This window comes from Pleuronectes platessa, chromosome 8 (assembly GCF_947347685.1).
Source record: "Pleuronectes platessa chromosome 8, fPlePla1.1, whole genome shotgun sequence".
NCBI lineage: Eukaryota > Metazoa > Chordata > Actinopteri > Pleuronectiformes > Pleuronectidae > Pleuronectes > Pleuronectes platessa.
The window spans coordinates 12,858,338-12,881,652 of NC_070633.1; the positions used below are offsets into that span (position 1 = coordinate 12,858,338).

A 23,315-nucleotide genomic window follows, 5' to 3' on the forward strand; every position below is an offset into this window, starting at 1 on the left:
TTTCATAACATTTCATTCAAACTATCAACCTACATCGAGTTCCATGACCTAGATGTCATAGAGTTTTAATTTAATACAGGGGCGACTGAAGAGGCTTACATATGAATACTTGTTTATGGGGCACTACAGGATAACTGTTTTCCCATATGTGATAGTTTCACCTTAAATACTCCAAGTGTATAATAAGTGTTAAATAACTTAAATAACAAAACAGTATAAATCTGTGAATCTTCTCAATCGGGGGGGGGGGGGGGGGGGGGGTGTCTAGGGGCGGGGCCAGCGGACATCCGATTTGCTCTCCGTAGAGCTAACATGAAACAAGGAATGACTTCAATGTGCACTTTACCGAATCAGGAACTGTGCATGGATTTTGAACATATAATTGCCCCCTCCGTGTAAATTAAAGCCCTTTAGTGGGCCCTGGTTTAAAAAAAAATCCTTGATCCGCAACTGTTCTGTATGAATTCCAGTGGATCTTTAATTTTTTATATAAAAAAAAAAGGGAAATTACTACTCTAGCTTTCATTACTTCAGTGACACTATCATTCTCGTCCAGGGTTTTATGCAGTTAAATAATAAAGCAATGGACAAACTAGAAATGATTTGAATTGGTGTGTCATCACTTTTTATTTTGTATTCTTATTTCAGAAACGATACAGTAAATGAAATTCAACATGAGCTGTGTTGATACAATTCAGGAATGCAATCACAGAGCCAAAGGAAAAGCTTGCAAAAACTGCAGAGGTGAACCAGATTGTAATCAATCCATGACAGTGTCTCCATCGTGCTGAAGGAGCCAGGTCAACATGGAGCAGGTGTCCCTGCCACTCAAAACACACACTGAAGTAAATATTTAGAAATGTGCTGATGCTCTTGGCCCCCGCATGTCAGGGAATGAAAGAATGATCTGTTGTGTGTGCTGGTACCGGATTGGCTAAGATGGGTTTCGTTTCTCCCCACATTTGAAACAAGGAACAAGCTGTGATGTGAAAGCAGCGGCCATGTTTACAGCTCTAGCTCTCTCACCACGTTGCATAGTACACGAATGTTCTTATTTTTTAGCGGAAGGATATTTATTTGCTGGTCTTATTGTGAATGACACTCATTCAAGCAATCCGGGTTTGAAACAATGCAAACATGGCGGCTGAAATGGAATGAACAGAAGTGCAAATCAAGTATAAAAAGAAACTATGTATTTAAATGTGTTTAAAGTACAAGTCATTCCTCCGATCTTTTTCTCACAAACACTGGGATTAATATTCCATACGACATACAACATTTTAACAACTTACATGTTTATCCCCTCGTGAATAACATCACTGATATGAAAATTTGTGATCAGTAAAATCCACAAAATAGGCACACATACATCAGTCTCCAAAATAATTTTTACAATCAATATGCCATTCGTTTTGCACAAGTCTTCGGCTAACATTTGATAAATCAATTGTTCGTCATCAATCCTTAAACATTTGCAAATAACCCCTTGAAATCTTTTTTTCCCTCAAACATGGCCACAGTGACGTGTCTTCGTCCCATCTAACCACATAACTCTTCATTCTCAACACCACCTTCAATCTACCATTCTCTGTCAACCTGCCTGTAACCCGTACATTCATTTCAGCAAATGCAGCACATAAAGCAACATAATATACACTGTGTTAAACTGATTATTGCACTGTGATAGTTATGCATATTTTTTACTTTCCATTGATTAAAAATGAATAATAAACTGCAGTGAATACTTTAACCATGTATGTTAATGTAAATGCCATGTGTCCTACCTACCAACCCCTGTGATTTTGTCAAGGAAAAATTAAGGAATCTTATTTAACTTAGTATCATCTACATCGATATTCATCAGGATTTGACTGGATTGTTGAATATGATCCTTTATTAATACAGAACAAGGAGAGTGCCTCCAACCAAAGTACTGTATAGTCGATTAGGATATGTATCAACACCACTTTGACTTTGCCTGTCCCTTCTTTGCCTTAAAAGTTAAAACTTCCCTCCACTTCTCCTCTTGCAAGACCAGTAAATATAATGATAATGATAATTCATTAATAATATTCAAAACAATAGCCCTTTACTTTGACATTATTCAACTAAAATAGTCAGACACTGTCAAAGTGTGGTGAAGATGTAATAAAGTGTAACAGTCATTTAGAGTGAATTCAAATCTATGGTTAGTTTGAGTCTTTGCATTTTTTGATATGTATAGAAGCATACAAGCCACATCAACTGTGATATGTAAAAAGCTTGTTCTTGTCACTCCGGAATATGAATGTGAGTCACATAAAATACTAAAACTACCTCAATACATTAATCATAGGCCAGGACCGGCAATAAAAGCTGCAGAAAAGTAACTTGGGTGAAACTTTATCAGAAAATCTTTTTTAATGGTTGATCCAATGGCAAGAAAGTCTGTGGAAAGTGTGGTTATGCTTTAATGGACATCCTGTAAACGCCCTCACAGGTCAGTGGAGACGTTGCTCCTCTTCACCCTCAGGCTACCGCCCCAGCCGCGGGGACAGGTGTTGTAGGAGTGTCCGGGCGACCGGAGGCCCGAGTCCTCAGACTCAACAGAGGCGTCCGAGTCGGTGAGGGAGCGAGTGTTGTAAAGCCTCACAGGGGAGCAGATCCTCTGTGTCGGAGTGGGCGGGGGGCTGGTGAAGGGCGGGGACCGGGCCCCCAGTGCCCGCGACTGGAAGGGGCTTGTGGGCGGTTTGTGACAGTCGTAGCCGTGGTGCGAACTTCCCAGCGGTGAGATGGGGAGGCTGTGACCACTCAGTGCGCCAGGGGACGGGCTGTTTTTACGTTTGGCTGCGTTGATGATGTTCTTGGCCAGGAGGCGATGGTTGGCCTTTGAGTCTAAGTTATTAACAATGGGGGACATGCAGCGACTGTCTTTGGTTGGGGGAACAGGGGAGGCGGCAGAGGATGTGTACAGAGGTTTGGTGGAGGTGAAGGATAAACTGTTGTGCGAGGGGGCTGGAGACTGGGAACGTGAACCCCAGGGAGGAGAGATGGGAGATGTGATTATTTGGGAGGGTCTGGGTGAGACAACAGCAGAAGTAACCTGGCTTACCATGGGCGACTGACATCTCGAACCCCAGGGAGGAGAGATGGGAGATGTGGCTGTGATTGTTTGGGAGGGTCTGTGTGAGAAAGCGGTGGAAGTATTCTGGTTTACCATTGGCGACTGGCATCTCGAGCCCCAAGGAGCTGAGATGGGAGATGTGACTGTAGGTGTTTGGGAGGGTCTGGATGAGACGACAGTGGAAGTATTCTGGCTTACCATCGGGGACTGACATCTCGACCCCCAAGGAGGTGAGCGTGGGGAGGTGGCTGCAGATATCTGCGAGGGTCTGACTGTTGTGGTTGCGTTAACAGTGGAAAACTGGATATTCTGACTGGTCATAGGAGACTGGCATCTAGAACCCCTGGGAGTGGATACAGGGGAAGTGAATGAGCGGTTGGAGCTGGAGGCGGTGGTGGAGGGGCGACTCACTTGGAGGCCTGACGTCAAGGGTCCTGAGGCGGGACCCTCCGGGCTGCTGAAACGTCTGGTGAGACCGGGTGTCCTGGTTGGTGTGGGAGTATCACTTGAGGTTTCAACTGGGGTTGAGTCCTTTGGCGTCTGTAGGCACAAATATAATAAATAATTACATTTTTAGGAGTAGGACAGGCTCTCAAATACATGCATACACAAATATAACACACAATTAACAAAATAAGAGAGTGGAATTATTGTACAACATAGGAATAATTCCATTTTAAGGTTTTGATTTGATGCTAAGTAAATCTATTTTGATGAATTAGTGTTTATGTGTTCAGTCTGAGTCCCCCGTGAAAGGCAGGTCATCTGAGTGTGTTCCCTTCTGCTGTTTCAGTTTCCTTAAAGCCAGTGTACACAGCCAGGGCCGGTCTTCAGTGTCTCTCTCAGGTTACTGTAATTTGGCCTTGCTCAGGTGGTTAACCTGAACTTGGCAGTCCTTGTTAATACACCTACTAATCAAGAACTAACAGTCTTTGCTCAGGATAATAATATGAAGACATGTCAGTGGAGTTATAGTCTGAACTGCTCAGATCAGTATCCCGGCAGGTTATGATCTTTTAAGACATGGTCATGTTTCAAAAGGTCAAGGCATCTGTGCGGGAAACAAGACCCAGGTCAAGGTTCACATCATTTGTCTGAAAGTCTGAGCCCATGAGGACGTAACAAAACCAAACACACATAAACCAGAAACTGAAGTGTAAAATATCTTCCGATGCCGAGCTGAGCTTATTTTTCAGCATTAAATGTCGCATACTGTTTTAAAAATAGACCTGGCTGCTTGTGTAAATAATCTGTTTACATAACCATCGTGTTACATGTATTATATTGTGCCAGTAGTTAGAGTGATTGCAAGAAAGAAAAAGGAAATAACAAAGAGTTAATATTAAAAGTCAAAGTCTGAAAGAAGTGCATGAAGTCAGGAAATGAGAAAAAGGAGAGAGAGTTCACGGCACAGCGTTAGCACAAAAGTTTAATCACAGCAGGAAAGAACTTTAACACAAAGTAAATCAATCATATAGGACAAGATAACCGCAGAAGAGAAGAGAAGAGTATATCAAGCTTTAAAAACTGAAACGTGCATAAACCCTGACTGATGACATCCTGGGAAAAATACATATGGAATTACCACGAAAACAATAAATATGTAGATCTTTGATGCAAATTAGTATGCAGCCTGCCTGAGACATCAAAGTAGTACACACCATGTACCATATATTACGGTACAAAAAAATGGCGGAAAAGCGCAGTGTATTACCCTGAAGACATAAAGACATAAAAGGAGCTCTCTAGCTGTAACTCTCATGTCAGTGAGCAGCATTAAATTGCAAATCATAGATCATAAAGCAGATGCCAGACCATCTGTTAAAGTGCTTTGTGAAGCAGCATCACCCTGGTGACCACAGGACTGGGAGACAAAGTGGAAAGAGTGTGAGGTTGTTTCTCATGATTTTCTGAAAGGCACCGAGAATGGAAGTGCTGACGTGCTCAGCAGCTTTTGGGTTCAGCAACTTATCTGATTCCATCAAGGCGCTTTTGAAAAATGTTAACCAAGGATAAGGATCTTCATGTGGAAAAAAACAAAAGGGAAATTAAGATAATTATATGGTCACCTCCATATTCTATTTAACAAAATCTGAATATGACATTCAATTTGGTATACGCACCTTATAGTATCTATAGGGAAAGTATTTTACACTATATTGCAAGATTCAATCATTTCAAATCTAAAAAGATTCAACTCTATGATGTCTCTACAATGCAGGAGATAGTACAAAGAAAAGAAGAGGCATAAGAAGAATGCGTAAGTTTAAGAAAAAAGTGCATTCAATTTTAAATTTAAAGCCTTCCACATGAAATTGAGTTTTAAAATCACATGCATAATTTCTACAAAAGACCCAATCCCTCTAATGACATTTCATTCTAAAAGTGATACAGAGAGGGTCTCCACACCTGTGGTGCAATCCCTGCCCTCTTGGCAGAAAACGTTGGCCTCGGTGCCTGGACTCCTGACCGGGGAGTGGACACTCGCTCTGGAGAAAAGGCAGGCATAGGAGAACTGATCCTGGGCTGCCCAGGAGCTGGAGGATTAGACCGATATTCGACACCTGGGGGACTGAGAGGCAGCTGAGGAGACATGCAATGGGTATGGATGTGAGAGGGAGGGTTGTGGGGCAAGGAAGTCTGTCTTGAGAAGGTCTGGGTGGAGATCATGTTCTTGGCCTGTGGTGCTCCTCTGGGTAGCGTACTAATGGGGTCTTTAACGGGGTTAAAGGTGAAGAGGGAAGAGTTAATCTGGTAGGGCCGGTGCCTCGATAGGTCCATCTCTAGCTTGGAGCATCCATTCTCTAACGGCTCCGGAACCGGCTGTGGTGCTGGAGCTTTTTGCCTCGGTTTCTGCTTGATTTCCTGTTGGGCCTTTAGGTTTTGTGAAAGCTGAGTGCTCATTTCAGAGTTTTTGGCAATGGCCTTGACTCTCCCAGGCATGTTTGATGGGTAAACCCAAGATGGTGGCAGAGACATCGTGGGAGACGGGGACCTCATTTGACCTGCTTTCTGATTATCAACAACATATTTCTCCATCCTGGACTGACGCTTGGCAAACAGCTCAGCCCCCTTTCCTGAGACATTTGTGAGGGTCTGTTCTGGCCTGTGCTCTTCTCTCGGTCGGGTCCTGGAGCTCTTTAGGCAGGAGGTCCACTCTGGTGCTTTAGCCTCATCTTTCCTATCTTCTTCCCTGGCTAGGAAGTTGGAGGCCTCTGCACCCAGAGCCAGTAACTCTTCCTCAGATGTTGGCTCTGGAACAGATCTATGTCCGTGCTTCTTCCTGTCATCAGCCCCTTGCACCAGAGACAGCAGCTCTGGGTTCGGAGCGACCACCTGCTTCTCTTTGAATGTGAACATTGATTTCCTACTTGCCCTCTTAGCCGCACCCTCCTCAAGTATCCCTGTTTTGATCGTTGTTATTGGCCTCCTCTCTTCCAAGGGCTGCGGAACGAATGTTGAGGGCTTTGGGGCCTTGGGTGGGCCGTAATGAGGCATTGGTGGGTAGTTAGATACAGAAGAAACAGGGAACTGAGATGGTGGAAGGGAAGAAGGCGACATCACAGGAGACATCGGAGGTGGACTGGAGTAGTAGGCCTGCGGCGGTTGGTTTGTGAAGGCCGGTAGAGGAGGCGTGGGATACGATGGAGGCGGAGGTGGAGGTGAGAAGGCCACGGGTTGTGGAGCAGCGTAAGCAGGCAGACGAGGAGTGTTGTAGGAAGGAGGAGGGGGGATGTTCATGACAGGGCTAGCTGCTTCTGGAGACTGCACCGTCGGCGGGGAGAAAAAGGGCCTGGCAGTTCTGTTGATGATGGCGCTTGTCTGCTTGGATGTGGACAGAAACGCCCTGTCTGATCCAGAGGCACCGTGACAGCCGTTAAGAAACGTTCCGCGGGGAGTCGGCCCTGTAAGCCCCCCATTTATCCCTGCCTCCTCTTCTACATGCCCCACCATGACTGGATCAGTATTATTACTTCCTGGGGGAATCTCCTCCATGACTTTGTCCTCGTGGATTTTATCTCTCGCCTCTTCGTCTTCCTCCTGTTCCTCTTTGACAGGCAGGAAGTGTCTCTCCTGGATAAAACTATCCTCCAACTCCTCTTTGTGGAAATCTTTACATGGCTCCTCCATGATGTGACCTACTCCAGGTACACTGACAGGTGACGAGAATAGAGGCTTGGTGGCGCTATTCTTCAGGTTGAGATCTCTATCGTTCTCCTCACTGCTCCTCTCTGCCCATGTCAATTTGTTGGAGGGGGCAGTTTTCAAATTCTCTGATCTGTCCTTGTCTGAGCCCTCTCCGCAGCTTTCGAGTGTGAAGGCGTTGACCCTCTGCTTGCGGCGGTTGAAGAGCTGCACGCCCCTGGAGCTGTAGTTGGAAGGCACAGTGAGCTGGGCGGCAATGATTTGGCTCCTGACTCGAGCCTCTTTGAGCTCCTTCTCTGATAAACTGGCGCTGCGGGTCAAATCTGAGGTGAAAGGGAAAGAAAGTGGACAACTCAATAAAAGGAACAATGGCTTTAGTTGTTTTTTTTCTGTATAGAGATGTTCGATTAATGATCAAACAGACCCAAACCATACTATTTAAACATACAGCATTCCCTCAACATCCAATTAAAGCTCACCACAGGGCTTTTATATACAAATAGAGACAACCAACAGGGACACATTTTTTAACAAGTCTGGGATTGAATTTCTTTGTTAAACCCACATAATTGTCTCTGCACCATATTTTTTTTATTATTCTTCGCTGTACTTTTCATTTCTTCCAATCCAGCGAGAAAAAAAAGGTGTAGACAAAGAGCTAACAGACAGAAACATTTCCAATAAACAATTTAATAGGAAAGTTGTAAAAGCTTGTTTTTGTTGCAAGTCACTAAGAGAAAGAATCTGGGTCATTGTCTTCTATGGGGCCGAAAATTCTGCAGTTCGCTGACCGCATTGAATTTAAGAGCTAAAATATGTCCGTGTTAAAACTGAAAGTTTGTTTTCTGAGCTTAAGAGCTCCATTCCAGGCAGCGGAGCTATTTCCTCTGCCATCTGCAGCAGTCCCTCCCTGAGCATTCCTCCGCCGCTGAGGAAAAACTCCCTGCCTGAGCTTCCAACATGCCTTTGGTTTCTCTGTGGAGTTAATTTGTGCGACGCAACAGCTCGAACCCTTAATAGACCATTTTTTACAATCTGCAGCTTCCAAAAATGACATCTTTCGCCTGCTGTCTATAAACATACTATACAATCAAGTGTTCCCAATCTTAAATATAGTGACTGCATTGCGCTTAAAAGTTCATGAGAGGAAAATCAAAGCTGCATCTTTTTTTTCAGGCTGGTGGAAGATATTTAGCTTCCCCCCCAGGCACGTCTCTTTTTTCATTTAATGAGGTGATGGATCCAGACAGCAACATTTTATGGTGTAATCATGTGTCAGTCACAGTAACACAGTGTGCATTCTAAATGCATTTTTTCCCCGGCACAGAGTTTAAAGCTAATAATCATTCCCTCCAGTAAAAAGAGTAATATGCTTCAGTCATTGATTTTTACAGACCTTAAGTCTGCCCTCAGAGTAATTTGTTTAACTCTTTGTAGTTGTCTCTTACATAATCTCCTGTCAAGTACACAAGCACAAATTCATTATGTCACTTTTAACCTACTCTTTTTATTCCTAAAGAGGGACAATGGGGCCCAGTTGGATTATATATATACGTTATCGTTGCTTATGCAAACATAGACTGACACCTCTGACTGTTCTCACGCCTGAAGGGAAATCCATCAATGTCCGTTTCAACTGTGTCAAATCAATCAACCTGACACTACAGCGGAAAAGATGGAGCGTGGCACTAAAAGGGATATCATAGATCAACCCCATTAGATATATATGTGATAACAATATAACAAGGATGAAAACATCATCGCACAGCCTTTTAAACAAGCACTCCCCTCAGCGCTATTGGCATGAGCATAAATCACTGTCTTTTATAAGCTGCAGCAGAGACGTGAGGCGGCCCTGTCGCACAGGTACTGATTGTATATTCAGATGCTTTTATCAGGGTTGTCAATAACAAGCTTGCAGGTCCCAATAACAACTGTTATTTGCCATTTACTGTTTGTAAACCATGCTGCCCTGACTATATACTTGAGCAGTGAGACATGAAATGAGATGTCCTCACTGTAAACATCTACCTCTGCTGTGAGCCAGACCTTCTTATCAAGTAACAGCAGGTGCAAAAGCCATCAGTGACCAAACTACAAGTGATACCCTTTATGAAATTTAGATTTGTATCATTTTCTCCCCAATTTCTTAGAGTAAATTCAATTTAATTTGTACATAACTAGGTAATTATTGAATGACAGATGCCAATTTTCCAGATGGGATGGTCAATCAAAACCAAAAATTGGAGATCAATCTGATTGAAATAAATTAATTTTCTTCCGAAAATTACATCATAGATCACTACAGGGCATTAAATAAATAAACAAATAAGTTAGTTTCAACTTCAAGTTTAGTTGTGAGGGGAAAAAAACAAACCAAAAGTTTATGGACAGTTTAGTTGATGTCATCTGATACAAAAACAACATACTCTTAAGTCATAATTTTTTACCACAAACAGACAAGTCAAAAATCTCCTCACTTTTGATTCATCCCCAGAAAATAATCCTCTCCCTGTGTCATCACATCCGTGCCTAATCTCTTACCTTCTTTTCCACGTCAAAACTCAAGAGCTCCGCCGTTTTCTAGTACTTCCAGAGAGTTTTCAATCTAACTGCGTCTGATTCAGCTTCACACCCCCTTTCTGTACCGAGTCCGAGCCACGGGATCGGGTTTCATCCCCTCCGCAGCCCAGCACACAGGCAGGCAGGCAGGCAGGCTGGGAGAGAGGGAGGGAGGGGGCTGTAGCTGGAGGCTGTGCTGTCCGTCATTCAGCCTCCAGCACTTTTGCACTTTCTTTAAAACTCTATGTTACCACCATCTCCACTGGGCGAGCACTTATTATAAAGAATGAGACTTGCCTCTGAGAAACAGTGCTCATGTGGAGAAAGTATCGAAGCTGCACGCAGACGACACTTTTGTTTTGACAGCTCTGGAGAGGTGTCCAATCAATGGTGGTCTTATCTCTGTCTAATATCCTGTGATGGCGGGCAAGTGTCTGACCCTGGTTCAAGTCTTTGAAGTGGAGAGGGAAGCCAGAGATACAGGCTGCTCCAGCTTATGAGACCACTGGGACACCAGAGCTCATGCACCTCAGCTGCCCTGCACGTCTGTCTGGACAGCGCCATGTGTGTTCACGTGCTTCCTCTGCCCTTCTGTGAGTCCTCTGGGCCATGAGCTCCAACCTGCAAGTGCAGGATAGGAATTTCCCGTCCTCCAATCGAGACAAAACTCAGCCTTCCATGGATGATGCAAGACCCTCTAAATTACATTGTCCAACTCCCCCTACCTCTAACTTTCTCTAGATCCATCTGCCCTTGGTCCTATCCCAGAGATGGGAACACTCCCCCAAAGCGGAGGATTTAAGTCAGGGGGCCAACCATGCATTTGTGTATCAAAGGTCAGATTACCCTGTCGGATGTTATCTCTCTCCGGGCGATGGCTGTGCGGGGTGACAACAGCGGCTCCCGTGGGTGATGTGTGAAGCCGTATGGAAAGACAAGGATTAACTGGAGGTCCTGGGATCTCACCAGGCTGAATTTGACCCCAACTCCTGGGTGGATCCCGTGGGGGAAATAAAACACCAGCCCAGGGGTGGAAACTGAGCCCCGCTGCTCATATTGTTACTTTCGTGCATAATGCACGTTCCCTGCAGAGGTGCTGTGGATTTGTATGCCTTTGTGTTGCTATCTGGATTTCTTTTAAACTTGAGGTAACTACTTAGTGGGTAATGAGTGATGAGAACAGTGCTTTATAGGTGCAGAGGCCGGAGATCTTCATCAGGGCCTTTACAACGTAACAATTATTTAATGGCCACAACCTTTCGGTTTTGCTTCCTCACAGCACAATGTCCACAATGTTGCTTTATGCTCTTTGAATGCAGCGTCTGACAAACCCGTCACCGCCCAGAGGTAATAATATCTCCATATTGTTTTCTAATATTGCTGCTTAACTACATAATGATCCTGTGTTATTACAGCGCTGAGTTAACTCCTCTCATTCTTTTGGAGTTGGCAGTTGTGACAGAAAAATAGAAAGGTCTGGAAAAAGTCTCCAAACAGCTTCTCCCAGAAGTTAGGCCATTATTGTCAGTGGCTGTCTTGTATTTGAAGTCTGCCCTTTAGCAGTGATGCTTGATTGCATTTCCATTGGTGGTAGGACAGCCTTGTTTTTGCATTTTTAACAGCATGCGTCAAGTAGACGCATGCTGACACAGGGCTGCCTGTTTTCTCTATTCGATGCCTCAGCCGTACGATTTCTGAGAATAGGATAAACAACAGTTCAAGTTATGATGTAGCATCACAGCGTGAGTCACAGAGTAACAGAGTAACAGAGTAGCAGAGCACTTTCATGACACTGCTTGGGCTCCACAAATAAAGACAGAAATGCCACATAAACAAACACTTACTTGTTTTCCGGCTCACATGTTCTTCGTTGAAACCTGTCTTCTCCCATAATGCATCGCACTCTGTCCCGGGAGTGTGCATTTCTTCCGTTGCCTGGATAGGTTTCCTCTGTCCTCCTGGACTCCAGCTCACCCCTCTCCTGATCGATGCATGTCCCTTATTCATCTCCATTGCTACCCACAGTTAAAATGCTCCTGCTGCAGCAGAAACAAAAACACCCGCAGCAGTGGGAAATGGGACGGTTTAGTTCCAGTCAGGTCAATCTTCTCTCCTGATAAGACAAAGCCACTGATCCAGCTGGAAGATGGGAACTTTTACTCCTCACTGGCAGGCAGTGAAAAAAGTTTACGAACACAAGAACCCAAACCAAAGGGCGGACAAGGAAAGAAGTGGCTCAGCTTTCCAGTTTGCTTCTTCCGGCCATGGCTCCCCTCTCAGCGACAATGCCTCCAAATGTTGTTCTGTAGTCAGCTGAAATTTGATGGAAGAAGTCTGCTCTCGCTTTGGTCTTCATGAAGTATTAGTCTCTGTCTAGCAGGACCTCCCAGCCGGGTCAGCTCCAATGTGTCTTGGATGAGCTCCCGTGGATAACTGCCACGAAAATTGCACAAGTTTGCTCTGCTCTGTTCAAAATCTGGCAAAGACGGGTGAGAATCAGTCCAGGCTTCTCTATTTGCATCTCTCTAGTTCTCCTTTTTTTTTCTTCCTTTCCCAGACTTTGCTCTTCCTCCTCTGCTATTTTGGTCACCAAAACATGCTTTTCGTCTGCATCCGTATCTCCAGCACGGAGATTATTTTTCTCTCGGAGAAAAGGGTCTGCCCTTTATCTTGAAGATCATAACTCTGCAGTGACGTGTAGGGGGACTGTGTATGTGGGCGCTTCCTGCTGTTAGGTGCATGCGAGGAATAACATTTCGCTCTGGAAAGGTTATTCCACAGACTGATTTGTATTCAGAGCTTCAAAGCAGCCAGTTAGTGTTGCTTTACTGAAGTTTCCTGTGCTATTAGTTATACAGTAAAGCCAGATACAGCCTCCACTGGCTCAATGTCTTTCTTGTGTTTCTTCACAAAACCACAATCAAGAAGGAAATTTCTTTTGCTGATTGAGGAATCAGGGAGTTATCATGAATTCAGTAATTCAGCTGTCAATTGCTGCTACCCACAGATTTGGTTTGTTTGTTTTGCTTCTAGTAAAGAAAACAAAGTGGATATCTGTCTTCTGATGTTCAGACAGTTCTCCGTTTGGTGTAGCTAGTGGTTGATAAATGGTCTTTAATACATTTCCACGTCCATTTTCTTCGCAGAATGACCTGGGAACAGAGGAATAAGCAGGTTTAATTCAAGTAATGCAAATGTCAACAGTCATGTTATTTCAAATGTGACATTTAGACAGATAAAACCTAGATATTACTTCTATTCAGAAGTTTGGGAAACCGCTGGTACAAGAACCCTGCTTCATTCTCCACCATCATCGTTTGAACAATGACACAAGCTTCAACCCACTTCTTTGTACAGGACATAAAATATTATGATGACGCTTTCGAGGAAGCAGTCCAAAAACCTGACCTTTGTGCCGTCTGAGAAGCAGCAGCTTCTACAGATGGCAACCCTGGCAAATGGGGAAACGCAGTTTGGCTCATCTAACCCTTTCAATGAGCCCAGCTTGAACTCCAAAACGCACAAATCTAAACTTATTTTCGAAAACAATGCATGTCTTTAAAGATGAAGACTAGCGCCCTCATTTTGAACTTTAGATGGGCCGAAAGGGTGTAGCAGGAAATGAAGATATGCAGCCATAAAAGTCTGGATATGATAAAACTCCAAATAAGGAAGAAAGGTCACAATTCACTAAGAGTTGAATGTCAGAAATCTGTATGAAATCTGCCAAATAATGAGTGTCATCTGAGTCCACGCCTGTTGATACGATATGAGGAGACAAACAAAGATGTGAGTGTCCCACAGAGACATCCATTGCATTCCTTCTTCTTATCGGATAAAGCATTTCATTAGATCCACAGTGTCACATTTCCCTCCTCAAAGCTAATAGGACCCACTGGCAGAGTTTGCAAATGATAAACCAGAGTTCGCACGTCCTTGTCCTTGATCAGACTTGCCTCTCCTTGAAAATGATCAGGGCTGCATTTGTTTTCATTCATGAGTCACCGCTGTAACACTCAGGAGTGGGTGGCCTGTGCCGAGGACGACGCACATAATCATTATCTTTTAACTGTCTAGTCTCTCAAGGGCCTAGCAACCACTCTCACGTCCGTCTCTTCTCAAGGTTTGTGAGCTCCGTGAATTTGTTTGCATGCCTTGAAGACTGTGTTTTGTTGAGACACTCTCCAACATGACTGCTGAGTCACAGGGGCGGATCCAGGGGTGCCACCCTGGGGGATGGGGGCATTGATGGCCTAGATCTGATTGGCCCCTTAAGTGCCCCTGTTCTGTCTTCATTAATATACATTTTCTATGCTTTTTTGTAAACAATGTGCTTGAACAAGAACCAATGTTTTCAAAATATACTCAATGTTTGCTCAGAGCTATCGAGCTTACAGTAACATGGCCGGACCTGAATGTGCCCCTAACTGAATCAGGAATTGTACATGGAAGTTTGACTTATAATTAGGACCTCTGTGTAATCCAGTAAAGTCGCAGATCCGCCACTGCTGGGTCATGACAGTCTCATTCCTCCGGAGACAATCGGCCCAAACACAACAGAGCCCCACCTCCCTGCAGAGAGGAGACAAATATCCTCCACAGTTCAGCTTACTGGTGTGAATGTGTCAAGTGAGACAAGATGAAAGCTGCTATTGTTTAGACCCCTTCTGACAACAGGGCTTTGATTCCCCCAGATGTGTTATCTATACTGGGATCAAACTGGATATCATCTGGAGTCAGAAACATTCTCTTTGGATTCGTTTTCGTTTTCACCCCCGATGGCTTTAATGGTATTTACTTTAAACACAGTTGTTGTTCCAAGACTTCCCAAGTCAATGTAATCAACAGGAACAGAGGTGAACATGTATCAAGGGGTTCCCGCTGGTCAACTGCTGCAGCAGATTGATTACAATATAGTTTAATTATTGTTTTACAATGCAATCTGACAATATTTATTAAGTGCTGGACGGAGAACAGATGTAGGAAACTTAAAACCGACATCAGCAGAGATGCATAATCGCTCTGGCTCGGAAAACAAAACACCAGCATATGGACACTCGAAATCCACAACTGCAACAATCTGTTATTTATTTTCTCCTTTTTGTTATCTGGACCAGTTTGTTAATTTCCATCTTGCGTGTTGCGTTTCATCCAGATGAACTCGTGATATCTCCCCTGCTCCAAGTGATCCTATCTACCCGGCATACCTAAGACCTGATGTCAGCTCTCCTCTTCCCCTCCTCTACCCTTCAATTACCTTGATGTTCAAAAGGTACTTTTACAGTGCCCACCTGTGCTGCTGCGCTCCCACACACTTTTCCTGTGCCACCCATTGACCTCCATGTGAGGAGCCAAGGATATCATTTACAGTTTGGCCCGTAGGCCACTTTAGAGTGTAATCACAGAATTCCTGTACATCGTCAGTACGTGACGGATTCATATGCAGACAGCAAAATGTACACCACAGCTCCCTGCAGCATGTCTCACAAAGTGGTGACACACAAAGGAAATGTTCTGGCAGCAGCACAAACCATAATCACTCATATGTCCCTTGTGGCCGTAGTGTTTTACATTTATCACACATCTGCAATCAACGGCCGACCTGTTGAAAGCATGTCAGTCACCTAATAAATCCTATGTGTGTATTTTCGCCTCAGGTATAACATCTGTACATCATCTGTGGCTCTGGAATATGTGTCCAGCTTGATTGGGAAAGCTGTCCCAGACTTTGGCACCCCACTAAATGTGAGATGTATGGATGTCAGGTGAGCATTCCAGCCACTGATACTTTGAAGTGCATCAGACAACAAAGCTTACAATGAGACATCTGGTCCGGAGAGCGCATGCAGACCTTTATGACTGAGTCCCTCAGGGGCAGAGTTGCCGTGTGTCTGCGGTGCGTGGCTCCTTTACAGTTTGGCATGCCAGAGAAAAATTACCATTCTGCCGCAAATGGCAAAAAGGCTTTACCAGGGCCTACTGCTCCTTCTCTCTCTCTCTTCCATTGTTCCTCTTGCTAAGACAAAAGAGTCATTCAGCAGTGCAAAATAATTTTGGATAGTGCTCCAAAATTGGCATTCCTGGATCATAATTCCTCAGGAGTCTGTGATAGTCGACATGCCTCGACTTGTGCACGGCTGGTGACTGACATGTAAAAGCTCTGCGTGGCACAGACGCAGATGAAAGTCACAAATATCTCTTTCTTCTCTCCACTCTATACTTTCCCTTTTTCTCTTTTCAAAAATCCGGCGAGTGCACTCATAAATCATGCAGAGCAGAGAACCTTGTGATGAAGTGTCAGCCTCATGTGCGGCTGCTCATCCTACTCTGTCTGAGACGCAGGTGGAGGACTTCAAGAGGCAGAGATAAATACTTTTCTCTGGTGTCTGTGATCCGGTGCCAAGAGGGAGGAACACTCCAAAACAATCAGAGTCATAATCTGAAAACTGTTAGACATGAAAGGAAGGAAGTTCAAGCACGTTTTAGGAATGTAAATTGTGCACAAGTGATATAAATACACCAGCATCTATTTGCAAAAACTGACTTTTTAGCAGTTTTTCTCTTCACATGGAGACAAAAAAAGTTTGCTGAAGTTTTAAAGCATCTTCAGGGAATAATTTGTTAATATATGCAAAGTAACATATGGCCGAATAGAACCTGCCATCGCCCCCCTGTAAAGCAGTTAATGGCTCTCACCTGTTGTGTTAACAGGAAGCAATTACTTATATGCGTAAGTCAATACAGTCTCCAGCCAGGTCTTTAATTAGATACACACTCTAATGTTACACAGTGCAGTTCAACTCTATAACCTGGCTAAACCCCAGGCTCCACACAGTCAGGACAATGGGCTCAGATATCAGTGACCACGGTGCTAATGTGGCCAGCCAACTCCCCTTTCTCTGCAAGTCTGCGAGCCTGCACCGAGGGAAAAAAATACCACAGCAGCCAGCCACAGATGTTTGTCATCTGCACAGACAAAGACTTTCAAAGTTTCCCTCCTCTTCTGCTGTAGTTCCCTGCTTCCCTGCTTCCCTCTCTGCATCTCTCTTTCTGCAAACAAAGACAATGTCTTACCCCAAATGGACAAATGTAACGGGCTGCAGGTGACAACGCCTGCAGCGTTCACAGTCTCACAGCAGCAGATAAAGTTCCAGGGGTTTTGTGCTCCTTCCTGTTTGCTGGTGTTGTCACGCTGCTCACCTGTACTGTAGTGGGTCTGGCTGTGTGAGGCAGCCAGAGTGTACAGCACTGCCCCTTTTCAGCTCCTGCACACACGCCTCCCCCTTTTTACCTCTCCCCCTTGCTCCCTCACTCCCTCAGTTGAAACAGACGAAGGATGGGGTTGGGAGGGGGGTCAGTTGGAGCACAGAAGGCTCTTTGTCTGGGATTTTTTCATATGGTTTCCTTCAAGCTTGCATACTGAACACATTATGCCATAATATATTTTCATATTCAACACGGGGATGTCGAGGAGCGAGCGGGCCCCACTCTGTTCCCTCGCCCCCTTTTCCTTGTGATTTTTCCCGCCATGCACCTCTGGAAAGACATATCCAAATAAAGAATGAGGGCTATGCAGGAAAAATGACAGAGTCAAGTTCCTGCTAAAGCCCACAGAATCTGTTGATGCAGTGCCTGGCTCTTTTTAAATAATAAAACACAGAAAAGATTCTCTTTCTTTCAGAGAAACACCAGGTATGGAGACCCCATAGAGCTTTTTTACTGTGTGTTTATTGCTCAGGACAGTAACTCATGGACACTCTGGCACATAGTACAGAATCTCTCGCCTCTCTGCAGGGATGTTGATCCTTAGATTGGCCAATAAAATGCAATATCTCCAAACATTGATCGACTCAAAAGATCCCACAAGAGCCACATAGAGTCCAACAGTAACATCTGGTTCGCTCCACAGAGTCTGAGGCTCAGAAATGATGATGTCTTTTAGATTTACACATCTAAAGTCTTGTGCAGAGACATGTAGAGATACATTGCACCAATCTTTTAAATGTTACCTACATCCTAAAACACAAAGGCCCCCCAGTGAGATGAGGCTCTGGCCGTGAGCACTTGATTACAAGTGCATGGCTGGGAAAATATGTACCACCCAGAGTAATATCCTGGTGACCTTTCAGTATATGTTTACTGGTGCAATTACTTGTGGTTCACAGCAGGCTACACAAAGTTTACCAGAGGGGATAAAATCGAAATCATGGGCATAATTTCTGTATCTTTATTCATTCCGAAGGTGTTGGCTGGTGTTGGGATTTTACTCTGACAAATGTTTGTCTGAACTTTTCTCCTCATCACCTTCCCTCACCTGATGGATGGATGGTGCTGCCAGGCGGCTCAGACGATCCATCATGCGGAGTCTACTTAAAGTAAAGTCTCAGCGCTGCCTCCGACATCACTTTCCTCCCACTTCCACTCTCCCTCTCTCTGTATTCTTCTATCATTTTCCTCTCTTTCCTCACACGTCTCTCACTAGATTGATTTTCCTTCTCCTTATCTCTGTGGGTCCTCTCTTCACAGTCTCGCTATGGGCTACTTACTCCCGATTTTTCCCCTCAGTCCCCCTTCTCTCCATCGCCATTCCTGTAAGCTCTCTCCTTTGACCCAACCTCTCCTGACATGTTTGTATGTGTAAGACCTCAAGCAGCTGGGAGAGCAGCCATTAGCTGTGTCTACGTTTTTTTTTCTTCTTCCATCTCCCTCTCTGCATCTCCAGCGGCCGGCTTGGCTCTGCTCCTCTGGCCTGACTCTGAAGGGCAGCTGTGTGTGTGTGGGAGACCAAGGAATTGAGGGGAAATGTTCATGCACATTCCTCCAGAAGAGGGGCTTTTGCTGCAAAGAGAGGGCCGTGGAATGTCCTAAGTGATCTGGTTTGCATTCCCTCTCAAGTCGGATCCATCTACAGAAGTTATTAAAGAGACTTTGCCACAGCGAAGGCCTGAATTGATTAGAATCATACACAGGCCCCTCTCCGCTTTCTCGCTCACCATGCCATCCCTCGGCACATCCCTCTGGATGTAATGGGATACAGCCGTGGGGCTGTTCAAAGGCCCGGCCTCAGTATAAACACAGTGAAAGGCAGAGAGAGAACGGGAGACTATTCAGCAGGCTTGTGGATGTTTTGATGGGTAGATGTTCCTCTGTGATTACCATGGCATATGAGGCATGGTGCGCTTGAGAGTACAACTCCATACCAATTGTGTTCATTACTGATCTTCTGGACATGTATGTAAAACTAATTTGGTGAAGGCGCAGCTCATGTTTCAGCTCTGCCTCTGTTTATTTTCAGTCAAGCAGACATCTGTATTTCTCATATGCACAACCTCAGAGGGTGTTGTGGTCTGGAGCAGTGATGAATAAAGCCTGGTAGATTCAGGGCGTGTCCACTTGTGGTTTGATGATGTATACTACTGTAAGGCCACATTTGAGGAGAGGCAGTTGGTCCTACAATTCCTTTCTAGTATCACTTAATAGAGTTGCCTGATAGACAACTCATTTCACTGTTGAAGTACAAGCAGGCCGGGATGATGACCTGGCGCCGGCTAATACATTAAAACACACTTAAACTTTTTTGAATCCAATCTATATGCTAAATATACTCCATGGCACATGTCCCATTATGACAGACTTTTGTGGTCTCAATTGCTTCCACAGACTGGGCAAGGCTTCTGAGTTGCTTGTGGACCCTGGAGTCCTTTTTTGTTGTGTGTGTGTGTGTTCATTTATGTGTGTGCCAGACTTGGACCCACACCACCATAAGCATATGGCGGGAGCCCCAGTGCATTAATTCACCGACTGAGACTGAGCCCAAACCACAATCAGCTGGCTTAGTCTCTGTGTCTGGGTATACTGTCGAAACACACTCACAGACTCACACACTAACACAAGGAGCCAGCTCTGCTATTTACAAATAAAAAACACAATCAGCTATAGCACCATTGCCTCCTTTAATGTGTTTTTGGCTACAGCGTTGCTCAGACAGGAGGGAATCAGAAATAATTGCGAGAGAATCTCGGGGGATTTGCCCTGGATTCAATCACTCTTTCCTTCACTAACAGCTCATCTGGATTTTATTTGTAATGTTTTAACGTGATAGATTTCTGCAGTTATGTAGTTTAGAATCCCACTCCACTGTGTTCACACTGCTGCAGTGGCCAAAACAAACAAACAGCGGATGTTGCAAAAAGTTTTGAGATTATTAGTGGAAGAACAAACAGACCTGGTTTTCCATAGATGGACCATAGACTTCATGTAAGGAAGTAAAACATGGTGGCTCCCCAAAAGTGAAGCCAAATGGACCTGATCGCCTCCTGGTGGCTGACTGCAGCATAGGTAATACTCCCCACCCCCTCCATGTTATGGTGCATTCACAACAAAGGTGAAGCAAATGTTTGGAGTGATGAGATTAAATACAAAGTCAATGCAAAGATGCAAATAGATGCAAACTTTGCGACATTTACTTCACTGGCTCAAGTTGAGATATTTTAAATCTCACAGAAAAATTTGTGTGATGCAATGTTGCAAAAGCCAATCAGCGCTGTAAAGGAAACCCACCAGGGTTTGATCTAGTAGGTCGTCTAACTGCCAGTGGTCAGCCTCAGATGGTGCTGTTGTCCAGTAATTCATTTTGTGTATATTAGTATTAGTGTTAGTATTAAAAGTCAAAATATACGTGAAAAAGATTTTTCTCAAAGATGGTTTCTGTGATTTGAGTCCATCCAGTAAATTTGTCTAAGAAAAATGTGGTGTAATGTGATTATTGTCAGCTGAGACACGAATTGTTGATGGGACCCTGCCACCACAGCTCCACCCCCCTATTTTTTCTTCTTTTTTTGATAGTGGGAGCAAGTGGAGACACGTCGTCCATCTTTATATTCAATCTTTGGACAATTCAGCACCAAACAGATCATGTTAAAGGTCTGTCCCCTTTTTAAAAGCTGCATGAGAACTACTCTGGGTCTGTATCACAGGTCAGTGGTTTGGGTGTGAATAGCTACATAACAAGAGGTAGACGTCTTACACATGAAGTCTGGTTGTAATCTGTACAGGACATTAGATAATTCAATGGAATGTCAGGCAACACTTTTACACCCTTTTTGCTCCATTGTCATGTTAAGTGTTAAAGAATAAGGGGAAATGGGAGGGGAGCACAAGATTGATAAAAAAATAAGAAGTCCAGACATACTCTAACCTGTCACTTTGCTGCAGCCGGGCCCTTTTTCCCATGCTGTGTTGTTCTGGCCAATAAGGTTTAAGCACCAAAATAATTAAAACCGACCATTTCACAGCAGCATTTATCCATCTGATCGGCATTATGCACAAGCTTATGTCACAAACGATGTGACATTTCCATCTGATTCCGTTTGTTTCAGCCCATTTCCATCTAAATGCCTTTCAGCCTCGTACTGTGGCCGGGCCTCTCCGCAGATGGGACAGGAACAAGGCAGGAATTATTCCCCCAACAAGAGGCTTGCTGTTTGTCTTTGGATCAACGCTCCGTGGAACGTAATCAAAATTTACAAAAACAAAATGCCCAAAACACCGATCTGGGTCACCGCCGCACAAGCTAAGGACTTAACCTGTGTTGCACAAAGCAGGTTTCCTGACAAGATATCAAACTTACCTCCTGCAAATTACATTAGTGAGTGAGCCAAAAAATATCTGCCGCAGTCATTGTGAATTTGTAATGTCTGGGAAATCAGAGGCCCCAGTGTGTGTGAGAAAAAGAAAGAGTCACAGAAAGAGAAACATGAGAGAAAGGCAGTGGTTCTTTTTGTGATCTTATTTCCAGCTCCGGCTAGTTAATAAAACCAGTGGCACCGCACAAGGTGGTTTTTAATGAATTAACATACACACATTTATATCCTGACATACTGTCGTGACTTGTAACAATGTTCATGAGGAGTCTCTCATGGTGGATTACTGCAGTTACAGTGTGTACCCTCTCTTCTCACACGGCGTCTGGAAGCAATTAAATCCATACCTTCATACCTTCTGCCATCTGGGCTCTGCAGGGCCCTCTCACTTCTTTTTTTTTAACTCTCTGAATTAAGAGAATATGTTGGATCATTTTCCGTTCTGTGGGCCCATATTCCTTCTCAGGACACTAGAGGCTTTGTTGGTTCAGTTATTTTTTATTCGTCTTACCCTCGTTTCACCAATTCTCAGCGCAAATAAGCCACTGGAGAAGGTTTATATGTCTCACCTGGGGATAACTCAATCTAACACAAAGATTTGCTGATAAACGCACAAATAACGCAGCTGCAAAAACATTCATGTCAATTCATGTTGCTAATATTGGAGCCACAGTGGAGAATGATTTCATTCATAATGCGAAAATCAGTTCACTGGGCTTTTTTTCAGTGGGAAACGGGATCAAAGTGCAACAACTGAAGCTCAGTGTCACTTTACCTGCCAGTTAGTTGCCTGGTGGTTGGCCAAACGGTGAGTCAGGCTGTAATAGGTGTTCCTGCTGTTCACATTGAAGCGGGGTCTCCACAGTGTGCTCTGCTCATCACTCATCCCTGCATTGGTTTAATGGTCTCTCTCCGGCCCGCCATGGATCCCAGAGCCCTCTGAGGCCGAGCGGAGATACTGGCAAGGACAGAAGTCTTTTTCCGGTTTGGAGAAAAGTGTCGAAGAGTCCACAGAGGCCAATGGATTGGTCATGGTACAGCGGCTTCACCAGAGGGTTGGAGACGGTTATTCATGCTAGTCCGTCCAGGCTCGGGAGACCGCAGGAGACAGTTTCTGAGGAGGACCCCCTGCGAGCTGTCCAGCAGCCGCTTGACAGATGGGACAGAAACAAGAACACAGACCGCTGCCCCTGCATCCTGGAAAATATATGAGATATATGAAATATATGCGATAATGAGCAGCAACAGCTCACTGTCACTGGCTTTTCACTTCCTCCATGAACAATGATGATTAAAAGTTTTCTCTTTGCAGTTCGGCCCCAAAGGAAGCGATCTGTTGCATTAGGATGTCAGGAGGAGAACATAGTCGTGTTAAGCCCGAGACAAAGATGAATTTATGCTTCTCAGTGATTAGTCCGTTTGACCACAATTACATCTCTAACTAGCTAACTCAGTAGAGCCCCTGTAGCTCCAAATTTTGCACACTCATAGATAGCAGTCCTCTAAACATGCCTGATTTTTGGCATCAAGATCCATGATTCATATATTGTGAAAATGTGGAAAAAATGCCCTAGCTCACAATGTTAAAGCAAGTGAGATTTTATGGGTTCTTCCCTGATCAACACTGCATCCTTCCACTGAGTTTCATGGAAATCCATTCAGTGGCTTTAGTTTACAATCAAACAAACCTACAAACCAACCAACAAATGGGCCGGGGCTGAAAGCATAACCTCCTTAGAGGTGATAAAAGTTTCTTTCAGGGATAGAAATTCAAAACTCGTCCAAGCCGCAGACAGTCTTAGGAAAGAATTTCTTCTGTAAAAGTTACAGGCAACTCGATCACATTTGAGGGAAAGTTTTTC

At 44.3% G+C, this 23,315-nt stretch overlaps 1 protein-coding gene across 3 annotated transcripts; it reads right to left on the bottom strand.

The window, feature by feature from the left end:
• Window positions 1-599: 599 nt before the first annotated feature.
• Window positions 600-17,072, bottom strand: LOC128445867 (synaptopodin 2-like protein). 3 transcript variants are annotated; one of them, XM_053428750.1, is made up of 4 exons: window positions 17,012-17,072; window positions 11,656-12,963; window positions 5,513-7,572; window positions 600-3,643 (listed from the first exon to the last, which is right to left on the bottom strand). In XM_053428750.1, the coding sequence occupies exons 2-4, from the start codon at window positions 11,822-11,824 to the stop codon at window positions 2,474-2,476; spliced, it is 3,399 nt and encodes a 1,132-aa protein (XP_053284725.1). In that variant the 5' UTR covers window positions 11,825-12,963; window positions 17,012-17,072; the 3' UTR covers window positions 600-2,473. The 3 variants fall into 3 exon arrangements, with proteins under 3 accessions (XP_053284725.1, XP_053284723.1, XP_053284726.1); XM_053428748.1 differs by having other exon boundaries at window positions 16,886-17,064; XM_053428751.1 differs by lacking the exon at window positions 17,012-17,072 and adding an exon at window positions 13,065-13,124.
• Window positions 17,073-23,315: the final 6,243 nt, after the last annotated feature.

Excerpts from the sequence above, each read along its gene's own strand:
- LOC128445867 (XM_053428750.1), bottom strand. The coding sequence starts at position 11,824 with ATGGAGATGAATAAGGGACATGCATCGATCAGGAGAGGGGTGAGCTGG. Across the intron at positions 7,573-11,655 it reads ACATGTGAGCCGGAAAACAA|ATTTGACCCGCAGCGCCAGT; the intron begins GTAAGTGTTTGT and ends CTTTCACCTCAG. Across the intron at positions 3,644-5,512 it reads GGGCAGGGATTGCACCACAG|ACGCCAAAGGACTCAACCCC; the intron begins GTGTGGAGACCC and ends TTGTGCCTACAG.